The sequence below is a fragment of the Panicum virgatum genome, chromosome 9K (genome assembly GCF_016808335.1).
Source record: "Panicum virgatum strain AP13 chromosome 9K, P.virgatum_v5, whole genome shotgun sequence".
NCBI lineage: Eukaryota > Viridiplantae > Streptophyta > Magnoliopsida > Poales > Poaceae > Panicum > Panicum virgatum.
The window spans coordinates 48,450,939-48,471,547 of NC_053144.1; the positions used below are offsets into that span (position 1 = coordinate 48,450,939).

The window sequence follows — 20,609 nt, forward strand, 5'->3', positions numbered from 1 at the left end:
AAAAGTTTTTAAATGTTAACTAAAGTTTAACTCATCTCACGGAATAGTGCTAAAGTTTAGCACTTTTAGGTATTAACACTTTCTAAACGGGACTATTAACGCTAACCCTGCACCGAAAAGCCTCGTGTTCACCAAGGAAATTTCTTGGTGCGTCGAGAGGAACCGTCGTACCGTACCCTAATGCATAGTATCTTTTCTGGCTCGCCATTACAGACGTTGTTCTACCTCAGATCAACTGCAATGGGAACAATTCGTATTGGGAGAGAACAGTTAGTTTTATCAAAAGACCTAGAGTATCCAAACTCTGAAGGGCTCCATAAAGTAACTGACTGCCTGACTGGTGCCCTCGTGTCATCAGTTTTGAAAGATTGTTTCAGCCTTTTCAGGTGGATCTAAAACGGCTAGATTTGGCAAAACAAAGCGCACATCGTCGTCTACCGCACATCAACACCACAGAAAACTAGACCCTTTAACTAGAAGAAAAAAGAGTAAAATGCATGGGTGATTCTCAAACTTGTCTCGTTGTGTCATCCCGATCCACGAACTCCCAATTCGTGCCATTACGGTCCCTGAACGCTGTTTGGGGTTCATTAGAGGTCCATAACGGGTCTTTGACGTGGATCAAGCCATCCGAGTCACCAAAACAATTGCAAAAAGCCCCCACCTCCCCATCGTCCTTTCATTACTGGCCATTCTCAACCGCCGCTCCCTTTCCCTTTTCTGCTGCTCGCTACCGCCGCCGCCGCTCCTAGGTCGCCATGTCAGGGATGTCGAGCTCGTCAGCAGCTGATACCAGGCGGAGGCTGAGACCCGACCTCCCTCTCCTACCACGCCAGAAGTTGTCCGCACTCCTGTCATGGTAGGAGAGGGAGATCGGGTCTCAGCCTCCGCCTAGTATCAGCTATTGACGAGCTCGACATCCCTGACATGGCGACCTGGGAGCGGCGGCAGTAGCGAGCAGCAGAAAGGGAAAAGAGAGCGGCGGTCGGGAATGGCCAGGAATGAGGATGATGGGGAGGCGGGGTTTTTTTGCAATTGTTTTGGTGACTTGGATGGCTTGGTCCACGTCAAAGACCCGTTATGGACCTCTAATGAACCCCAAACAGCGTTTAGGAACCGTAATGGCACGATTTGAGAGTTCGTGGACCGGGATGACACAGCGAGACAAGTTTGATGACCGCTCATGCATTTTACTCAAGAAAAAAAGAAGAAGCCCTAATTAAATAGGCAACCCAACCAAAGTGAGAGCTTCCGCTGCTCAGAGCGTCGGCGCGCGCCCATGACGACTGCTCCGCCGAGGACGCCGCCCGCGCCCGCCGCGCGGCCCGTGGCGAGCGGCGCCCCGCGCCGCCACCCCCGCCCCCCTCCCGCGCCGCGCCACCACCTCCACCCGCAGCACGAGCAGCAGGGCGGCGCCACGACGTCCGTGCTGGGCGTCGGCGTCCCGAGCGCCTGGCTCTCGCAGCGCACCCCCGTCCTCGGCCTCCGCGCCTGGGTCCTCGTCGCCGCCGGCGCCGCGGCCGCCGCCCTCGCGCTGCTCTGCGTCATCGTCTGCCTCTGCCGCCGCTGCCGCCGGCACCGCGCCGCCCCTCGCCTCGCGCCGCCCGCGCACTGCCCCGGCGCCAGCAAGTCCCTCAGCAACCGCGTGCACGCGCATCACCACCACGCGGTGGCGATGCCGCCGGCCAAGGACGCGGAGGAGGCCGCCGTCCCGTGGCGCCCACCGCCGTTCGAGGCCATCAAGGCGGAGCAGAAGGCGCCGCTGATCCTGGCGGGGCATTTCGCGAGGACGAGCGTTGAGACGGCGACGAGCAGCGGCGGCGACGGCGGAAGCACCGACAGCGGCGGCGACGACGGCGGCAGCGGCGTGGAAGTTCCAGAGGCGGCGCGGCGCGGCTGGGGCCGGCGGTACACGCGCCGGGAAATGGAGGAGGCCACGGCCGGGCTCGCCGCCGCGAACGTGATGGGCGAAGGTGGCTACGGCGTCGTATACAAGGGCGTGCTCCGGGACGGCACCGCCGTCGCCGTCAAAAACCTCCACAACAACCGGTAAACTTCGTTCCTCCGCTTCCGGATTCTGTCCGTTTGGATTTGCAGTTACTAGATTCGAAGCGTGAACAGATTTTACGCGAAAAACTTTTCTGGTCCAGTTGCTGGGCTTTTGCCTTTTGATCGTATCATCTGTCACCGATTCTCTATTTACAAGATCTCGTACAGGGAAAAGAAAACACTCACTTCGAATTTTGAAAAAAAAAATCTCATTGGGCGCATGAAAACAGGTAGAGTAGTTGTTACATTTGAATTTTGGGTCAGGGGTAGTAAATTGCTCCTCCACCTGGGACCCCAGAAATTTTCAAATCCTGTCCTACTCTGCTCTTCGGTGACAGATACTTCTTTACCAGTTCACTTCACCAATAAAAAGCATCGCTATTTCTTTGTATGTTTCATCAGGGGCCAGGCAGAGAAAGATTTCAGGAAGGAGGTTGAGACGATCGGGCGCGTCCGGCACAAGAACCTGGTCAGTTTGCTCGGCTACTGCAGCGAGGGAGCTTGCAGGTACAGTGCAAATTCCATTCAGTTTGCATGCCTGAACATCATTGCCAGTATTATTTTTTTTACTCGAATCATTGCTGTGGCCACATCGTCAGGATGCTTGTTTACCAGTACATGGAGAACAGTAATCTGGACAGGTGGCTGCACCACGATGACAGTGAGATCAGTCCACTGACCTGGGACATCAGGATGCGCATACTCCTTGGAACAGCTAAAGGGTAACGCTTTTACGACTCGCTTTATCCGTACTCCTTTCGCGACCTTGCTTTGCCCTACTTGTTTGCCTGTCTAGTGTCCGGGCTGAAATTAAGATGAACAGAAAGCATTGAAATCTCGTTGGCACGGTAGTACACCAGTGCTGCTCTTAATGGCCATGATTACGAAAGTTGCAACTCGTACCTGAAAGCAACATTGTCTCCTGCGTCATGTTGTCACGTCTGTCTGTCGAGGACTGAACTACGCCGACACTTTGTGGCGATTCAGGTTGGCGTACCTTCACGAAGGGCTGGAGCCCAAGATCGTCCACCGCGACATCAAGTCCGGCAACATCCTCCTCGACCGGCAGTGGAGCGCCAAGGTGTCGGACTTCGGGCTCGCCAAGCTTCTCTGCTCGGAGAGGCCCTTCGTCACCACTCGTGTCATGGGGACGTTCGGGTCGGTGTTGGTTTTCCTCCGTTCTCTTGCAGTGAGGGCTGCTGCTGTTGTTCTACTTGAGCAATGGCTACAATTTTTGCTCTGCTATAGGTATGTGGCGCCGGAGTACGCGAAAACCGGGATGCTGAACGAGAGGAGCGACGTTTACAGCTTCGGAGTGCTGGTCATGGAGGTCATAACCGGCAGGACTCCGGTGGACTACACAAGACCAGCCGATGAGGTGAGCTACCTACCTGCTGCCGTTCTTAGTTTCGTACACCGCCTCACTAGCCACTGGATCGCTGCTGTTTGAGGAGCTCAACACCTGAACCGTAAGATACCGATCCTGTGGCGATGCGAAACCGTCGCTCTCCCCTGTCTCCTCAGGTGAACCTGGTGGAGTGGCTGAAGCGCATGGTCGCCGAGCGGAGGGTGGAGGAGGTGCTGGACCCCCGGCTGCCGGAGCCGCCGCCGCCGCCCAAGGCGCTGAAGCGGGTGGTCCTCGCCGCGCTCCGGTGCGTCGACCCGGAGGGCGGCCAGAGACCCACGATGGCGCACGTGGTGCACATGCTCGAGGACGACCAGATACAGCGAGACGTATGTACTACGCCGATCGCGATACCAGTTTGATTAGCTTCGCAAGTGTATTTTGGTTCTTCGACACTGACCGCTTTGAGAATGCGTTCGCCCGCAGGAATTCAAGCTCGCCCGGGACCTGTCCCCTCGGGAGTCGGATAGCTATGAGCGCGAGCGCGGCGGGTGATGGGAGGAGCAGGCCACGCGACGCCGGGCAGCAATCTGGGACACCTGGGTGCTGAGTAACAGCGAAATGTGTTCGGTACAAGCTGAGATCTAGTAGCTGCATTTGTTCTGTGACAGCCAACGACCGTGCCACCAGCTGATCCTCGATCGCTGATTTATTTGTGTCTTGCCACCTCCTAAAGGAAGAAGCTAGTGCCGTTTCGATCCAACCGCCACTACACTTTGCGAGCCATCAGCCCATCACATGGCGCTGCGCCGTACTTGCATGAATCCTTGATCGTTCTGGTGATGGCCTCTATTGATTGCTTCCTGCCACTATAAAGCAGCCTCGTCAGTCCAGCTCAATGCCTGTGTGGCTGTCATCGTTTTGGGCCGACAATCCTTCACAACGAAGGGACCGAGCGCACACATGAACACCACGCGGACTGGTTTTCAGGTGAGAGGTGGTGGTTAAGGTTTCCATGGCCGGTTGATGGTAAATCTCAGCTGGCATACCCGAACACATCGAGCTCCGGCATGCAGAAGCCGCCGCGCGACGCGAATCAGCCCTTGCGGTCTCGCGGGGCCGTAGCCGCTGCTGTCCACCGCCGCCCCCACCGGCCGGCTGCCGCAACCGGTCGCTCGTAGCCTGCTTTGAATTGCTGCTCCCTTCGCAGCGGATCGGAGGGGAGCAGAATTCGTGACGGTGCCGGCCGGTAGCAATGGCTCGTAACGAAGCCCCTTCGTACCGGTGGTCGGCGGCCTTTTCATTACCAGGTGGGCCTGCGCTTGCTGACATGGGATATTTTCCGGGGATATTTTCTGTGGGACCCGGCCGATGCGTCATCCAAATGACCAAAAGAGCAGCATACCTCCAGCACAGTCACCAGCTACGCGCCACCACTCGCTCGAGGCGATAAGGCCATCCATCATCGGCGAGATGCCGAGACCACACGCTCTGAAACACCACACTACGAGAGAGCTCGTCGCCGTCGGCAACGGTGAGACCACTGACCGCTTGGGGGTTAGACAATGGCGGCCTTACTCCACCAAGCGGCTCTCCCGGCCGCGAAACCACCCCGTCGTCCATGGGCGCTTAACACCACGCCCAGCCTCAGCCTCTGCCCGCCGCTCTCCAGGCGGCGACGCGCCGCCCACCCAACCGTCCGCTCGGCAGCCACGGACAGCAGCATCGGCGCCGGCGCGGCGCCGGCCGAGAGGAAGGCCACCCGGAAGGAGAAGCAGCAGGAGCGGCGGCGGCAGCAGGACCTGCAGCACCGGCAGCAGCAGCTGCTGCTGATGGAGGAAGCCAAGCCCGACGGCCGCAGCAGCGGCGAAAAGCACGCCGCCGCCGCCGGCGGCGGCGACGACGACGACGAGGAGCTGCCGCAGCCGGTGTTCGACCGCATCCTGCGCCGGATCATGTTCGCGGTGTGCGTGCCCATGGCGTCGGGCGTGGCGCTGCTCAACGCGTACGACGCGCTCAAGCGCGGGCAGGGGGTGGACGTGCCGGCGTGGGTGCCGCTGCTGACCATCCTCGTCGCCTTCGGCACGTCGGCGCTGGGCATCGCCTACGGCACGCTGTCGGCGAGCTGGGACCCCGACAGGGAAGGCTCGCTGCTCGGCATCGACGAGGCCCGGGCCAACTGGCCCGTGCTGTGGAAGGAAGAGATCGACAAGGAGAAGGCCAAGGCCAAGCAGAGGAAGAAATGACCGGCCTGGTCGCCTGGAAACACTGCGAACCTTGCTACTGATAATTGTAATATTCAGTGTGGTATAGTTTCATCCAACCTTTCAGTATATCAAAGGCAATGAATTGTAGTAGTTGAGTAATCCACACTTTGCAAGTAGTCTTATTTAATTTTGCACGGGCATACTGAAGAATTAAAATACAGATGCGACCTACAACAAGCAGACTGCTAAAAAGTTTCAGTGACATGCTGGGTGCAGCCGTGCAGGCACAGAAGCACTAGAAGTCTACTAGAACAACAGCCAAAACTGAATATTTGGCAATAGAAAAATACGGAGCAGACCTAACCCGCCGACAACATCGGATCAATAATAGCTTTGGCAGCATAGCCCTATTTTTTTTTCTAAAAAAGTCAGATATATTAATCAAGCCACCTAATCACACCATCTTCTTCACTCGGGGCTCCGAGGATCTCAAAATAGACCTCCAATACAGCCTGCAGAAAATTTTAGCCATCAGGAAGGGTATAAACAAACACATAGTAGTATCAATGCATGTATTCTTGTTCAATATTCTAATAGGGGCGTTTGTGTATGTCAAATTCATCTTGCTGTATGCGTTTAGAATGGTGATAACAAATAAACATACAGAAGAATTTTTGCGATTGATCAGTTTGCAGCATTTCGACAGGGACCCTTCCAGCATCCAGCTCTCGCAAACATCAAAAGAATGACTTGCGAAGACGAACTCCATCTTATTATTAGCCTGACAATGTCATGAAAGCCAGTCAAACATATAGAAACACCAACATTGATCAAGCATTTCGCTTCACATGATGGGCATGGGAAAAGCACATTTAAATCATTCAACAAATAGAAGGATGAAACAAGGAGCAGTTTAGCTGATTTTTTTTAAACATCAGTTTAGCTGATTTTTAGATGATGGAATAAACATTATCCCAGCCTCTACATTCAAGATGTATATGGCCTATGAAGCAGTTTGACAGATAGCAAGAGTACCCGTTTTCAATAAAGCATGGAATTGCATAGATACATGTGACTAGCATCGTGATGGATGTGAGGACATATGCCCAATTAAATTTAGGAGTACCAATTAATACCAAACGAACAGAGCGCATAGTGCTTGCCTGTATCCTCCTTACTTCACTAACATTTGTAGGAATACGAATATTCAGATCTCACTTTAAGGGGAAAGAGTACTAATAAAATGGTGATACCTGCAATAGTTTTCCTCCAGCAACAAAAGATCGCAATCCCATAGTGTCCTGATGAATATAAAAGATATTATCAGTATCTGTATGTGTCAAGTATCCAAATTACCAGACAGTTTAAGAAACAACAAAGCTAAAATAAAACTGGAGACAAAGAAAGGCAAAGAAAAACATCACCTTGTTTCTGAAAGTGACTAGGAATTGAGCAGCAGGATCCCTCTTTGTAGCATTTGGTATCACATCAAGATACCAACCATCACCAGCGACTCTCTCTCTTGAAACATAAAATCCCGAATTATCTCTTGCCTTTAGAGCAATAACAAAACCTTCTTTTAGCTTTTCAGGAGGCTTTCTACCAAGCCCTGCAGGCAACTTATTTTCAGAAATTATCTCCATTGGAGATTCAGCAGAACATTTCTGCTTATTTTTTGAGTCCTCAGGTGATGCAAATCGTGAACTAGAACTTAACACTTGGTTATCATCATCTCTGCGTGAAGAATAGTTGCTTCCTCCCTCTAGAGTTGACAATTCATCCATTTTCTGTTGTGATCTGCGGCGAGCAGGTCTCTTTTTCCCTTTCTTTCCAGATCGGCTGCGTCTCCCTTCAGATCTGGAGCCAATACTATGAGATTGTGCAGAAGCTTGAGGCTCTTCAGGTTGCGAGATGGCTCTTCTCTTGTCGTATTCTGTAGTTAATTGGCTTTCTGCTGCCTGCTGCTCACCATCACAAGCCTTTAAAGCATGATCTTTTTCTTGTTTGCCAAATTGATCATCTTCACATCCCACTTCACTTATCTCTTCATCTTCATCTGAAATAACATTGTTTGGAACAACACCATCATAGAGAAAGGACTGCAATATTGCAATCGCTTTCTCTCTGATCTCCATCCACACTTCCTCACTGTAGTCTGCACTTCGAGGAAGAATTAACACATTTGGCATCTCACGCACCTGTGGGTGATCAATAAAGGCATAATTAGTATTGTAAATCATTTGTTAGAAAGGTGACTTGCCTGTTGGGATAACGAGTAAGGTGACCATAGCAAGTGCATGGAGCAAGGAAACTACAAAGCATATCAGTTGTTTGTCCTTATCTCTGATAGTGATAAGATGCCATTTGTATTTTCCATTCTTTTGGAACTAAGAGCTAGAAGCTGATTGTTTGGTCTATGACTCAAAAAAACTCCTTAGCATGGAACAAGATTCGTATTGATGTACCACTTCAATTTGTTTCCTACCCCTATCCCCACTGAGCAACTAGTGTATGCTAAAAAGCAGCCCATGTCACAAATGGAATGAATTACATGTTGTAGCATACACTGCTTCAAAAAACAAGATGAAAATATATTTCAGTGCAAACCTATTGGGATAAACAAACCAGTCCATCAGATAATATTGTATGGATATAATTAGTATATATGAATATCCAAATAAAAGCAATTGTGACAAAAGTAAGTTCCATACCCATGCTTCCATCCACTGTGGACCTTCAGCACCATCTAATGCACATCCAGCTATGGTGCTATCAATCAAGAGTTGTTTGAGGGCGCAATCATCTATGAGCTGACAGCTACCAGTATTGACAATGAAAGCTCCTGCATTGCTCAAAAGGTAGCGGGCGACAATGTGTTATAGCATGAAGAAAGAAACCAGATAAAGAAGTTCATAGCTCACAGAGCATGGGCCTGCCCAATAGAGGGGCTAAAACAGGAAAAAAAAGGAAGCAGGGAAGGAACCATCTTAGATCTCACCAGGCTTTATGTGCTGCAGGCGCTCAGCATTAAGTATATGTGTTGTATCATTTGTCAATGCACAATGAAGCGAAACAAGATCACTTGCTGCCAATAAATCATTGAGAGTATCCATTCTTCTTGCCGCAGAAGGAAATACAATAGAAGGACGTTTTATTTTCCCAGTAGCCTTCATGTAACGCCATAACAATCAACTGGTCAGACATATCTATCTCTACCATGCTCTAACTTTATTAAAAAGATTACATGTGTCCAATATTAGATAGACCATGAAAGTTGATATAGCTGCAGTAATACTATGAAATTTGCAGTAAAAAGTACCAGAACTGAAGACATAAAACTAGCTGGTTTTATTTTTGAAACGAAATCAAACTGAATACTGCTACTTATGGCTTCAATCTAGCAAAAGTATCTTTTATCCGATCATTTGAAAGTAAATTTCTCTAGTTAAAATTTTGTGGAAAGGTAGAAAAATGAGTCAAAACTCTCAAAAGTGTTTGACAGAGTTCAGGCGAAGCCACATTGCACAGTAAATTTCTCTAGTTAAGATCTTGTGGAAAGGTAGATAAATTAGTCAAGGCTCTCAAAAGTGTTTGACTAGCTCAGACAAACCCAAGGCATAAAGCACAACCAGATCTCTATCTAATGAGTTATGATAAGGTAACTAAAGCTCCAAATAGCAGGAGTTCAACTAATGCCACCCACGAGGCAACACGCAAAAATAGGACCACTAAATCTATAAGCAGGCAGGAGATAATACACTAGATTACTAGAAGCCAAAATCAAATCACCTTTATTTTACATGATAGGACCGCAGGAAAGTAGTGAGCATTATCTGCTAATCATGCAAAACAGAACACACTTCAGAAGTTTTGAAATCACCTTAGCTAACAATGCACAGGCACACAACAGCATTTCAATCCTAGAACAACAGAACTGGATGGAAACTAGAGAGCAGATCACACTGGCTGTAAGTGTCTTAGCGGCAGATCCGGTACCTCGTATAGCGGATCGAAGTAGAGGACGCTCATGCGGAAGGCGAGGCTGCGCGTGGCGAGGCAGCGCGCGGCGGCGCTGACGCCGACGATGCCCAGCACGAGCCCCCGGCATCGGCGCATGCCCCGGCAGAGCGGCTGGACGGCACCGAGCCACCCGGCGGACGGGGACGAAGAGGATGCGTGGCTGGAGAGGAGGTGCGTGCGGCGGAGGAGCCCCAGGAAGAGCGCCATGACGGTGTCGGCGACCTCCTCGGCGCGGTTGGCGTCGACGTGGACGAGGCGGAGGCCGAGCTCGGCGGCGGCGGCGGCGTCCGCGGCGCGGTCCGAGGAGCCGAGGCAGAGCAGGAGCTGCCAGGGGCGGAGCCTGCGCTGCGCGGCGCGCGGGAGGAAGGCGAGCGAGGGGAGGAGGACGGCGGCGGCGGCCTCGACGCGGCCCGCGGCGAGCGCGAAGAGCGGCGCGTGCTCCACGGCCGCGGCGCCGTACAGGGCGTCCTGCTCCAGGGACGGGTCCTCGAGGCAGTTGAGCGTCACCACCAGCGGCTGCCCGCCGGCGGCCATGGCGGCGGCTGCGGCGGCGGCCGGCGGCGACGCGGGGTGGGCCGGGCCGTGCAGCATTTTTCTGGGCCCTTCGCCTGCGCGCTGCAGCAGCAGCAGCAGCAGAGGCCGAGCGGGAGAGAGTTGACTGCGCGTCGCGTCAGGCAGGTTGCTGTTTCTCTTTTGTGCGCGCCCGAGACCGCTTTTGCCCGAGGCCTAGCACAGGAGCTTTTTCTTTTTTTATATTAAAAAATAAAAATTTCAAAAATATATGTCCGTTTTGAAAAATTTCGAAAATGACCCCGGTCGCCCGCCCCAGAGGCGACAGGACCCCTGTCGCCAAGCAACGGGTGACAGGATTTTAATGTAATTTTTTTTTGAATTTGCAAAGAGGTCCTTAACCGGGGGTGTGTGGAGGGAGGGGGTCCTGTCGCCCCCCGGGCGACAGGCCCCCCCACGGGCGACAGGGGTCTCCCACCCTATATAAACTCTGGCATCCATTCCCTTCTCATTTGAGCCCAAAAATTCAGAAAAAAGAGAGGGGTGAGGAGAAGAAAAGCGGCGAAGCTCTGCCGAATTGCGCACTTGTGATCTACCGGTAACTTCTGTATGGATCCATTAATATTATATAACAATTTAATTTAATTAGCTGAATTAGATTTGGTGCTTTAGAACACTCGTTTAGTATTACAATTTCAGTACTATTACAGACTTGTTTTTAAATTAATTATGAATTAGAATAGAATTATAACAGTACCTTATTGATATTGCAGCATAAGGCAATGACTGCCTCCAATTGTGGAGGATTTTCATGAACCGAAAAAAAAATCTAGTATAATACTTGATATCATGACCCATCTTGTTATCAGTAAGAAGTTGGATCCGTTAGCGGATGGTATGATAGAGACGGTGTTGTCCAAAGTAGTAGAGTTTAAAGATTTCACATTATTTCGAGGTATTACAACGCAAGATGTAAAGGGACACCTGGTAGAACGTTGGAAGATATACATGAGAGTATGTGAACTAGCGAATCATCCTAATATGATTGGATTCTTACAAAGTGCACATTAAGGTAACTCTCATTCAGTTCTAATCCCGTCCGTCATTTGGAACCAATATTTATGAAACAGTAACATTGTTGTTTAATTATATGCTAAGATTACCCTGAGGACACGGAGTTGATTAACAAATCGATACCAAATTTCCATAAATTGGTATGTATCTTCGGTGGACTTATGCCGCAAACTAGACGAAGGAGGTGGATAAGATCTTCGGGTGATAGTACTTGGCCTGTGCAGGAACAGATGACTGGAGGTTCGTCGAGTCATGCTGCAGCACTTCAAGCACCAACTTGTGTTAACTGTGACGACGACATAGATGACTTCATGCCCCCCAAACCATGACCTCCAACACATGATGGTCCTCCCCCTTTACATGAACCTAGAACCAGAAAAGAGACAAAGGGAAATGCAAGAGGTTCGTCAAGTCATGTTGCACCACCTGCAGCACAAACTTGTGTTAACTGGGATGACGACATGAATGACTTCATGCCCCCAAATCATGGCCTCCAACACATGATGTCCCTCCCCCTGTACATGAACGTTCATCCAGAAAAGAGAGAAAGTGAAAGACAAGAGGTTCGTCGAGCCATACTACACCACCTGCAGCACCACCATCTGTCAACTGGGATGCCGACCTAAATGATTTCATGCCATGATCTATAACATATGATGTTCATCGGTTTAAGATTTATTCGCATTTAATATTGTTAATGTTGTATTATGCTTGTATGTATGTATCGTACCTAACTTGCATTCAATGAACATGCACATAATGTCGAGTTTGAATCGTACTTAGTCGTAATAGAGCATCGAAGCATAAACATACAATCTATCGTATGTAATGAAAAATACGAGAGTGATCAGAGGCGAACGTTGAAGTGTACAAATAAACGGTCCACAGCTATCTCATTACAAATAAGCATCAGAGATACAAACATCGGATATATCTAACCACCTCTAGGGCGTCGGACCCTCTTAGCCCTCTGCTGGGCACGGACATGGCCCTTGGAGTAGGTGTGACGATCCGGAGACCTCACCTATCGCTCAGGACACAAAAGATGGCTGCGGTGTCTGCTGCTGAGAGATCCCAAGTGGTGCTCCTCCTAGCTGTGAATACCCCAAGACATCGGGGTCACCGTGCGCGCCAGGTGAGTCTGGAGTCAAGCTGTCGAGTTCGTCTAAGGTGACGTCCTCGTTATCTGGAACGAATGTACTCGAAACAAACCCAGCGTAACATATAAACGTAAACCAACATATGTTGCGTGGTAAATTAGTGAGTGTATTGAGAGAGTGTTTTGTACCTGGGTCGAAAGGAGGAAGAAGGTCCGGCGCCCGCATCGGGATAGAATCCTACGCATAAAATGCGGATGTTAGCAGTACGCTCGTGTCTTTCGTCATGACATGTAGAAACCTAAATACTAAACATAAACTAACTATGTGTAGGCCGGTATCTGTGGCCCCGGTACCATCCCTGGATACGGTCCGCCAACTGGTGGTTCCCCTCTAAACATTCCAGTATGGCCGAACGCAGTAGCTGGATCGTATCCTGTTTGTGATATTAGTAAATATGTAGCAACACTTGATCTAATTTTAAAGAGATATGTACGTTGCCTGCAGTTGTGTAGTACTGAGACGTCGGCCGGTGCACGGTCGCCGGACACGGGAACGACGACGAGGCCTGGGATGACCCGGTGGCTGTCTTCATACTGCACACGGCTTCCCAAGTTGTGCAGTACTGAACGCAACTGGTCACGCTGCTTCCACTCTTTTAGCAATGAGTACTGCTCGTCATCAGATGAGCTCTCATATTCTTCCATCTCCATTGCGGTTTGGTCTTCTGCATCCATCTCGTCCACAATGCTATGTATCATCTCTCCCTCATCAGCAAGGCCCTGTGGTCCGATGTTTTGATTCTCTATCTCTTCTGACTCATCTTGCTCAACATAGTTGGTCTCTCTTCGAATACTCGGAGTTGCTTGATCTGCACCATGTTGGATTTCATTTTGTATCTTCTCCCGGGTTTGAACAAGAATGGCCAGAGGACCACCCACGCTCTAGAGCTGATTGCATGTACTTCTGCCAGTCATCAGTGCTGTGCATCATCATCAATTCCCATAAATCAATTTCTACCTCCCAATTAACAAGAGACTGGACTGGTCATCACATGTGTCTCCGGATCAACACGGAACCCACGCTTGCAGCCACTTATATATAGAACCAAAACTCCTCTCCAGAGGTTTATCTATGGCGCTAGATGTGCACTTAAAGGCAGAAAGGTCTACTCCATTTGGCCCATACAAAACATTGTAGTCACCAAAAAATACTTGAAACTGCATCTTGCTCGACATATCTGTACTATCACAGAATACTTATCGAGTTATACTCTTTACTTCACTACCTTATTCAATAATCCGTAAAAACTAAGTATGGATTTCAACTACAACATATAAGTATTCATAACTACGTGATGACACTCAAATTCTATACTGCATATGCGAAATTCTATTCTAAATCATAATTAATTTATAAACACGTCTCTAATAATACTGCAATTGTAATAATAAACGCGTAGTACTAATTTTCTAAACTAATTTACTACTACGTAACTAAAGTATCATTAAACTCCTACTTAAATGGTTCTACTATAGCACTAATTAAATTAAATTACTCTACAATACCAATGGAAAAATATATAAGTTAAATGTACTTACCTGCAGATCACAAGTGCGCAATCCGGCAGGGTTTCGCCGCTTCCCTTCTCCTCACCCCTCTCTTTTTTCTGGATTTTTGGTGGAATGTTTGGGCTCAAATGAGGAGGGAATGTGGGTCAAGGGCTTATATGGGTGGCAGAGCCGGTCGCCCGGGGGGGGGGGGGCGACAGGCCCCGTGTCGCTCGTGGGTGGAGCCCCCCAGTCGCCCGAGGGGGGGCGACAGGCCCCCCTTGCCCCACGCGCCCCTGGCCAGGTACCTCTTTGCAAATTAGAAGAAAAAAATTACATTAAGGTCCTGTCGCCCCTAGGGCGGGCGACCGGGGTATATTTTCAAAAATTTTCGAAACGGACATATATTTTTGAAATTTTGATTTTTTAAAAATATAAAAAAGAAAAAACCGCCCTAGCACAACGAGCGTCTATGGGCCGCTAGCAGCCCAGCTCGCGTGAAAAGGTCCACCACCAAGTCCCTCCTCTCGCGCGCAGCCTCCTTCGCACGGTGGTGCTAGGTGTCATCGTCTGCTTTGAAAAACTGAGCATGATTTTCACCAAGAGTCCTGATCGACGAAGAGGAGAGAGGCAAATTGATGACACCTCTAAGAAGAAAATGACGTCCACAGGTGGTGTCGTCATCATCAGCACAGGTACAATGTCAAGCTAGACTTTCGCCAAAGATCCTTCCGACCTTATGCCATGAAGAAGTTTGCTTACTAAGCCACTAATGCCGGAGCAGCGAAGCTGCACTACACGACCCACACTATGGTCGCCGCCGCACACGCTGTCGGCCGGCGCCACCTCTCTTCACGCCGCCCCACCAGGCCCTCTCCAGGGCCTCCACCGCGCCTCCCAACGCTCCGCCGCAAAGCCGGGGAGGGCCGGGGCCAGCAGATCCGGTGACGCAAGGTCCGAATCCGCCCACTACCGGGCTGGAACTGTGCCGATTCCTGCTCCTCGCGCCAGCCGCCGTCGGCTGCTTGCCTCTCGCTGCCCTCGGCTGCCGCGACACCGCTGCCAACAAAACTCCACCATCTCACACGCAACCACCAGATCTGGCCGGCGCCGTACCGGATCCGTGGCCCTCGAGCTCTGCCGCCACGGGAGAAGCCCACGTCAGCGAGCACCCACCGGCGGCTGAGGCGGCCGCGCCCGCCCAGATCCGCTCGGGGTCGCACAGGCTTCCAGCGTCCCGCTTGGGCGGCGGCGCGGCGAGAGGATGCGGCAGCAGTGGGGGCTTCGGGGGCCGCCCGAGTCGCCTAGGGGGGGCGACGCCTACGCGGGGCCAGGAACTCAGATCTAGCGGCCGGCCATTCTTTGAATCCGCCGAAAGAAGCAGCGGCGGCTCATCTGCTCCAACTCCAAACGTGCGCGGCGCTCGGCCGTGTCCTTGGCTCCGAAAGAGCGCCCCCGCCGAGCGTCCGTGCGGCGCCACACCACCGGTGCAACGCGAGTACGCGACGCATGTGTGCATGTCTTCCCAGCACCGAAGCACGAGCACCCGTGACGCGCACGCGCACGCCAGGGACCGTGCATCCGTGCGCATGTGCCCGTGCGAGCGCGACCTCGCGCGCCCGCCCGCGGTCGCCCCGCACGCAAAACTTAAAGCCGGCGCCATCATTTCGGCGCCACCGGGGATCGCGGGCGCCGGGCGCCTTTTCCTCCGTCTGGCCATCTCAATTCTCCACCGGCTGCGCGGCGCCGGCGCGTCAATTCCTCCCCAGCGTACGGCCAAAAGCGACGTCGTGCTCTAGATGGAGCACAAAGCGCAAGCGCACGCGCCTTGTCCCACACTGCTCAATCCCTGCTCTGGAACTCTGGATTCTCAGATGGAAAAATTGTTTGTACATACACACGCTTGACGAAACGAAACCAATGAACCAAACAGATGGAAAAACGAAGGAGCGATCGACGGCCGGGGTGGACGGATCGACCGAGCAATAGCAGGTGCGACCGAATTAAGCGCCGCGCGTCGTCGTCGCCGCCGCCGCCAGGTGCTGCTGCTGCTTCTTCCTGCGGTGCGCGGCGAGGAAGTCCGGCGTGCGCTCGTGCCCCGCGAACACCTCCTCCCAGATCTCGGCGAAGGCGCGGAGGATCAGGTGGTGGTGGCGCGGCGAGTTCAGGGACAGGAACCGGTGCAGCAGCTCCCGGAGCTCCGCGCCGCCCAGGATCTCCTTCTCCACGATCATCTGCAGCATGGACCGCCGGAAGTCCGCCAGCGGGTCTGCCGACTCCTTCACCACCGCCACGCTCTCCTCCACGCGCCCGGACCCGCCGCCGCCGCCCTCGCTCGCCGCCCGCCGGTGCCGCCGGCCCTGCCTGGCGCCGCCGGCTCCCGCCCCGTCGCCGCCGGCGCCGGCGTGCAGGCAGCGGACGCTGCGCTCCAGCTCGCCGAGCTGGCGCAGGAGCGCGGACAGGCTGGGCGTGCTGCTGTCCATGCTGCTGCTGGGGCCGTCGTCGGTGGTGTCGGCGTACAGGGACGAGGACGAGAGTGACGACGGGACCTCCGTGGCCGCCGAGGACGTCGTCGCGGGCGGCCTGCCCCCGCCGGCTCTTCTCCTCATAGCCTTCGGCGTCGTCGCGGTGGTGGTGGTGGACATCGTCGCCGTAATAGGAGTGTCGGTCGACGCGGCGGTCTGCGGCGTGGCCATGGGCGACTTGTCCGAGCCGTCGGAGACGGACACGGCCTTGGTACCGCCGCAGCCGCACATGAAGCCGCGCGCCTTCTTCTTGATGCGCAGCCCGCCGGCGGCGCCGCGCCGGCGCGACATCAGGACCTTCATGGAGAGGGCCGGGCCGCCTTCTGAACTTCTGATCTGACGGGGAAGGAGGAGGCTGTGCTCGCGTGTACTGTGTGGTGGTGCGGTGCAAGGGTAGGGCTGAGGAGGAGATGGAGGCGGCGGGGTGTGTGTGCTGCGGCGAGAAATGGAGAGAGGGGCCTTAAAAAGAGGGAGCGCCATCTGGAGAGGAGGATCGGATCGGCGGCCATGCAAAGTCAAACGGCAATATTACTTTTTCATCTCCTGCGTGGACGCGATCAGCAGGTGTGCTGGTGTGAATAACGGTTAGGTGAAAAAAATTTGAAAGCACGGTTAGATGAAAATTAACCAAGCACTCATCTGATGGCTGATGTTTGATGAGAACGAAAACCAGACTTTATTTTTTCACATCGGACTCGTAGGTTTGTCATGATCTGAATACTAGATTTAAACCACAGCTTTCATTACTCTAAATAGGAGCGTCATCATTCTTGAGTACCTAGGCTCTCCATGCATGGGTCTCTTTCTCTTCATGTTTGGTAGGATAAACATCGACCCAACCCAATATTTTCGACGAAAATATGCAAGGAGGAATTAGAAAACAGACTAATAAATTGGTAAGACATCCAGTGTCTATGTCTTATGCAACAACGCGCGATGATTTGGTTTGGTTTACTAATCAATGATAAACCCGTGAATTACAACAAAGTCGGTACTTATAGAACACCATAATTTAATTATGAGGCATGCACTTAACTTTTTCAAGAAGAACATATATAAATGCTCTTTTATATATTTCATCATTTTTCTCGCATTTACCTTTTTCCCATTTAATCCTTTCCTTTTGCATTGGCTTTTTTTTTTTGGGGGGGGGGGATCTTTGCTCCACATGGTCAAACTTCTTGGAAACAAAATCCGGAAAGCTGCACAAGACACTAACGACATCAGAACACACTTTTCCTACCTAACAGCATATTTTTCTAGTAGAGATCCGAAGAATTAATTATCAGCTCACTATATTTAGCAAAACACTATTACCGCTACAGACCATGCACAAGCACACGTAGGTACTCCCTTCGTACTCGAAAAAGAATATCGTTTTGGACAAGATTTGAGTCAAATATTGAGAATATAAATCATGGATAACTTTTAAATTATTGAGTTTCAAAATAAAAAAACATATGAATATATTTGTCTTGAAAAATACTTTCATAAAAATATAAATATATAACTTTGCGATAAATATTTTTATAAAAATAAGAAGTCAAAGTTAAGCTTTGAAAATAGTGTCAAATGACCCTTTGTCCCGGTTCCCACAAACGGGCCCAAAGGGTCTGGGCAAAACAAAGATATTTACTCCGATTCGTGTCCAGGAATCAAACTCGTGACCTCTTGCCCCACGTATAGGTTCGTTACCATCCCACCTACACAACCCATGTGACATTAGTTGGGATGCTATCATTTTAAAACAACCCATGGAACCCCTTTAGTCATGGTTGGTGGCTTCAACCGGGACTACAGATGAACTTTTAGTCCCTGTTGTTGGCTTCAATCGGGACTAAAGAGCCCTTCTGTCCTCTAGCTGTTGGATCCGGGACTAATCTAAGCATTAGTCCCGGGTCCAGTTGTGGTTGAGACAAATAGCAAGGATCAAAAGCCTATTCCGTAGTAGTGTGTTCCTGTTCAAAATGACATTCTTTTCGAGTATGGAGGGAGTACACCACACAGTGTTGACGTTTCTTAAACGAACCCACAGTTATGCTAATTGCATTGGAATGAAGAAAAGTGTATGGTTAAGCTAGCCTTTTGGAATCACAAGACCCTATCAAGCGGTACGAGCATCTTGTTTGCTTGCATGATGGGCCTACCACCAACATTGATGTGGGATGCCTTTTGAAAAGGAAGAGCACCCCAGGCTTTATTTGTCCCATCTGCATCTGTTGGCACATTTCCATCACACTAGGTAGCTAGGGTGTCATTAGGCAGCTTTGAAAAGGGTAGGAGCGTGTTATCCAAATTAAAATCTCCTCCTCCATTCATTTAAATACACTTGGCATTTGCGTTAACGACGTCTAATTTGCATGGACAGGTGCCCCCACCCCCCTAAATATGCGGTCGCTGGGCTTATATTTTTTAAAGGAAAAAGTCTATTTATCCCCCCTCAATTATCACAAAAGTTTCCCTTAACTACAAAATCAGCTATTCAGCCTCCCCCAGCTATCGAAATCGTTTGTTTTACCTCCCTCGACGGTTTTACAAGCAGTTTTTATATTTTTTTCACAGATTTTTCTTCCTTCTCTCCCTTTTCACTTAATTGAGGTAGCAAATGTGGATTAAAAATCATAAAAATTGGCATAGTGCTAGGTAGATGAGAGTATAGAGAACCTAATTTTGTAGCCTTTTGAAGTTGAAACTCAAACAAAATTGAAATTTAAAACTTTGAAGAAAGAAAAAAAATTCAAACTTCATTGAATTTTTAAAGCATCGGGAGACAAATATATATAAAACCGCTTATAAAACCGCCGAGGGTGGTGAAATAAATGGTTTTAATAGTTGGGAAAGACTTGATACCTGGTTTTGCAGTTGATGAGGGAGGAAAATTAAACTTTTGCGATAGTTGAGGAAGGATTATATTGGTCTCGTTCTATATATGTGAGTGACATCATCTTATATATATATATATATATATATATATATATATATATGTGTGTGTGTAATAATAATCCAGATAATTATTATCACCATTATGGTTTGCAACTGTTGTTGTATAGGTTAATTTGGAGAGCGAGGTAGTATCAATGGGCAATGGCATGGCGAATGCGTGAGACAGTGAGAGGCCGATATGCAAATTTTCGGTGGTGGTTAGTTAGTCGCCGTTGATGATGGAGCTATATATTTTGGCGGCTGCGCCGGTGGGTGTGCAGTGGCTGGGGGTGGTGGACGCAAATGGATGCCAATATAATGTATTTTTTTTGCACATCGCCCAATTCGTTACGCATACTATCTATATCTATACAATAGTAGTAGTGGTAACATAATCAGCTTTCGTACGATCATCTAATCAAAGGGTCTGGAGGCTCACTGCCCCAGCCATCGCAAGTTATAATGTTTTTGTTATATTTTTTTTTAAAAAAAGCTACTTAACATCTAATCATGGAAGCTTTCTTCATGCAAGCAACTGCACATACTCCGTACAATTGTATACTGGCGCCGTTGCAGTTTGGAGAGACAGCAGCAGGGTCGGGAATGGATCATGCACGTCGACCAGAACCAGACCGAGACCAGGCCGCCGGCCGTGTCCAATCAATTGCGCGTGAACCCGTCCGGAACCCAATAAACCCAATAATCAATTTGGCGCCTCAATGAGTGTCGTCGCCTAAAACGCTCGGAGGTGTGCTTAATAAGCACATCGATTACGTACGCACGCGCGTAGAGCACCCTGCACGCAGCACAGTCGCTCCCGGCAGGTTGCTTGTTCCTCCAGTACGCCTGCTGTCTACTCTCTGTGCCGCACTGACAGCATGCAAAATATGTAAGGCCTCCATATGGACGGCGCACCTTGCATGATAGATTAGATGTGATGAGCAGGAAGAAGGCGACCGGCGCCGCCAGCCAGCCCCCCCCCCCCCCCCCCCCCCCCCCGGCCCGGCGCGCAGGTTGACGGAAGAATATTTATAATAGCTCGCCGGGCCTCCGACGGACACCGATCGATCTTCAATTCCGGTCCCCGTCCCGCGGCGGCGTTCCTTCTCCTTCCGCCGTTTGGCCGGCACAGCGCGTGACACGCTTTTACACCGCGTCTTGTGTTGATGAGGTCGGTGGCAGCCTGCAGCAGCAGCCTCTGCAGGCGCTTCCTTTTCCTCTCGGTGGCGCAGGCGCACTGCCGCTTTTCGGCCTTACGCTTTGTGTGTGGTGCTGGTCGCTGGTCGCACTTGATCGGTCGAGCAGGCAGA

General features: G+C 50.7%; 4 protein-coding genes across 4 annotated transcripts; 2 read left to right on the forward strand and 2 right to left on the reverse strand.

The window, feature by feature from the left end:
• Positions 1-1,578: 1,578 nt before the first annotated feature.
• On the forward strand, positions 1,579-4,157 carry LOC120651869 (probable serine/threonine-protein kinase At1g01540). Its single transcript, XM_039929512.1, has 7 exons — positions 1,579-2,049; positions 2,452-2,556; positions 2,649-2,771; positions 3,037-3,207; positions 3,298-3,427; positions 3,574-3,783; positions 3,881-4,157. Exons 1-7 carry the CDS (start codon positions 1,676-1,678, stop codon positions 3,947-3,949), a joined length of 1,182 nt encoding a protein of 393 aa, XP_039785446.1. The 5' UTR covers positions 1,579-1,675; the 3' UTR covers positions 3,950-4,157.
• A 651-nt stretch (positions 4,158-4,808) lies between these two features.
• Positions 4,809-5,788, forward strand: LOC120651870. Its single transcript, XM_039929513.1, has one exon. It carries the CDS (start codon positions 4,960-4,962, stop codon positions 5,638-5,640), a length of 681 nt encoding a protein of 226 aa, XP_039785447.1. The 5' UTR covers positions 4,809-4,959; the 3' UTR covers positions 5,641-5,788.
• LOC120651868 (C-terminal binding protein AN-like) lies at positions 5,728-10,283 on the reverse strand. Its single transcript, XM_039929511.1, has 7 exons — positions 9,598-10,283; positions 8,600-8,768; positions 8,313-8,443; positions 7,026-7,799; positions 6,855-6,902; positions 6,266-6,382; positions 5,728-6,113 (listed from the first exon to the last, which is right to left on the reverse strand). The coding sequence occupies exons 1-7, from the start codon at positions 10,210-10,212 to the stop codon at positions 6,039-6,041; spliced, it is 1,929 nt and encodes a 642-aa protein (XP_039785445.1). The 5' UTR covers positions 10,213-10,283; the 3' UTR covers positions 5,728-6,038.
• A 5,419-nt stretch (positions 10,284-15,702) lies between these two features.
• On the reverse strand, positions 15,703-16,885 carry LOC120651871 (transcription repressor OFP8-like). The gene has a single exon (XM_039929514.1). The coding sequence runs from the start codon at positions 16,855-16,857 to the stop codon at positions 15,856-15,858; it is 1,002 nt and encodes a 333-aa protein (XP_039785448.1). The 5' UTR covers positions 16,858-16,885; the 3' UTR covers positions 15,703-15,855.
• Between the last annotated feature and the right edge of the window lie 3,724 nt (positions 16,886-20,609).

What these genes read in the sequence shown, in the direction of transcription:
- LOC120651869 (XM_039929512.1), top strand. Translation starts at nt 1,676, where the DNA reads ATGCCGCCGGCCAAGGACGCGGAGGAGGCCGCCGTCCCGTGGCGCCCA. An exon ending in CTCCTTGGAACAGCTAAAGG is followed by an intron (nt 2,772 to 3,036) that starts GTAACGCTTTTA and finishes GTGGCGATTCAG; the next exon opens with GTTGGCGTACCTTCACGAAG. An exon ending in ACGACCAGATACAGCGAGAC is followed by an intron (nt 3,784 to 3,880) that starts GTATGTACTACG and finishes GTTCGCCCGCAG; the next exon opens with GAATTCAAGCTCGCCCGGGA.
- LOC120651871 (XM_039929514.1), bottom strand. Translation starts at nt 16,857, where the DNA reads ATGGCGCTCCCTCTTTTTAAGGCCCCTCTCTCCATTTCTCGCCGCAGC.
- LOC120651868 (XM_039929511.1), bottom strand. Translation starts at nt 10,212, where the DNA reads ATGCTGCACGGCCCGGCCCACCCCGCGTCGCCGCCGGCCGCCGCCGCA. An exon ending in CCTGCAGCACATAAAGCCTG is followed by an intron (nt 8,444 to 8,599) that starts GTGAGATCTAAG and finishes TGAGCAATGCAG; the next exon opens with GAGCTTTCATTGTCAATACT. An exon ending in CACAGTGGATGGAAGCATGG is followed by an intron (nt 7,800 to 8,312) that starts GTATGGAACTTA and finishes GATCACCCACAG; the next exon opens with GTGCGTGAGATGCCAAATGT.
- LOC120651870 (XM_039929513.1), top strand. Translation starts at nt 4,960, where the DNA reads ATGGCGGCCTTACTCCACCAAGCGGCTCTCCCGGCCGCGAAACCACCC.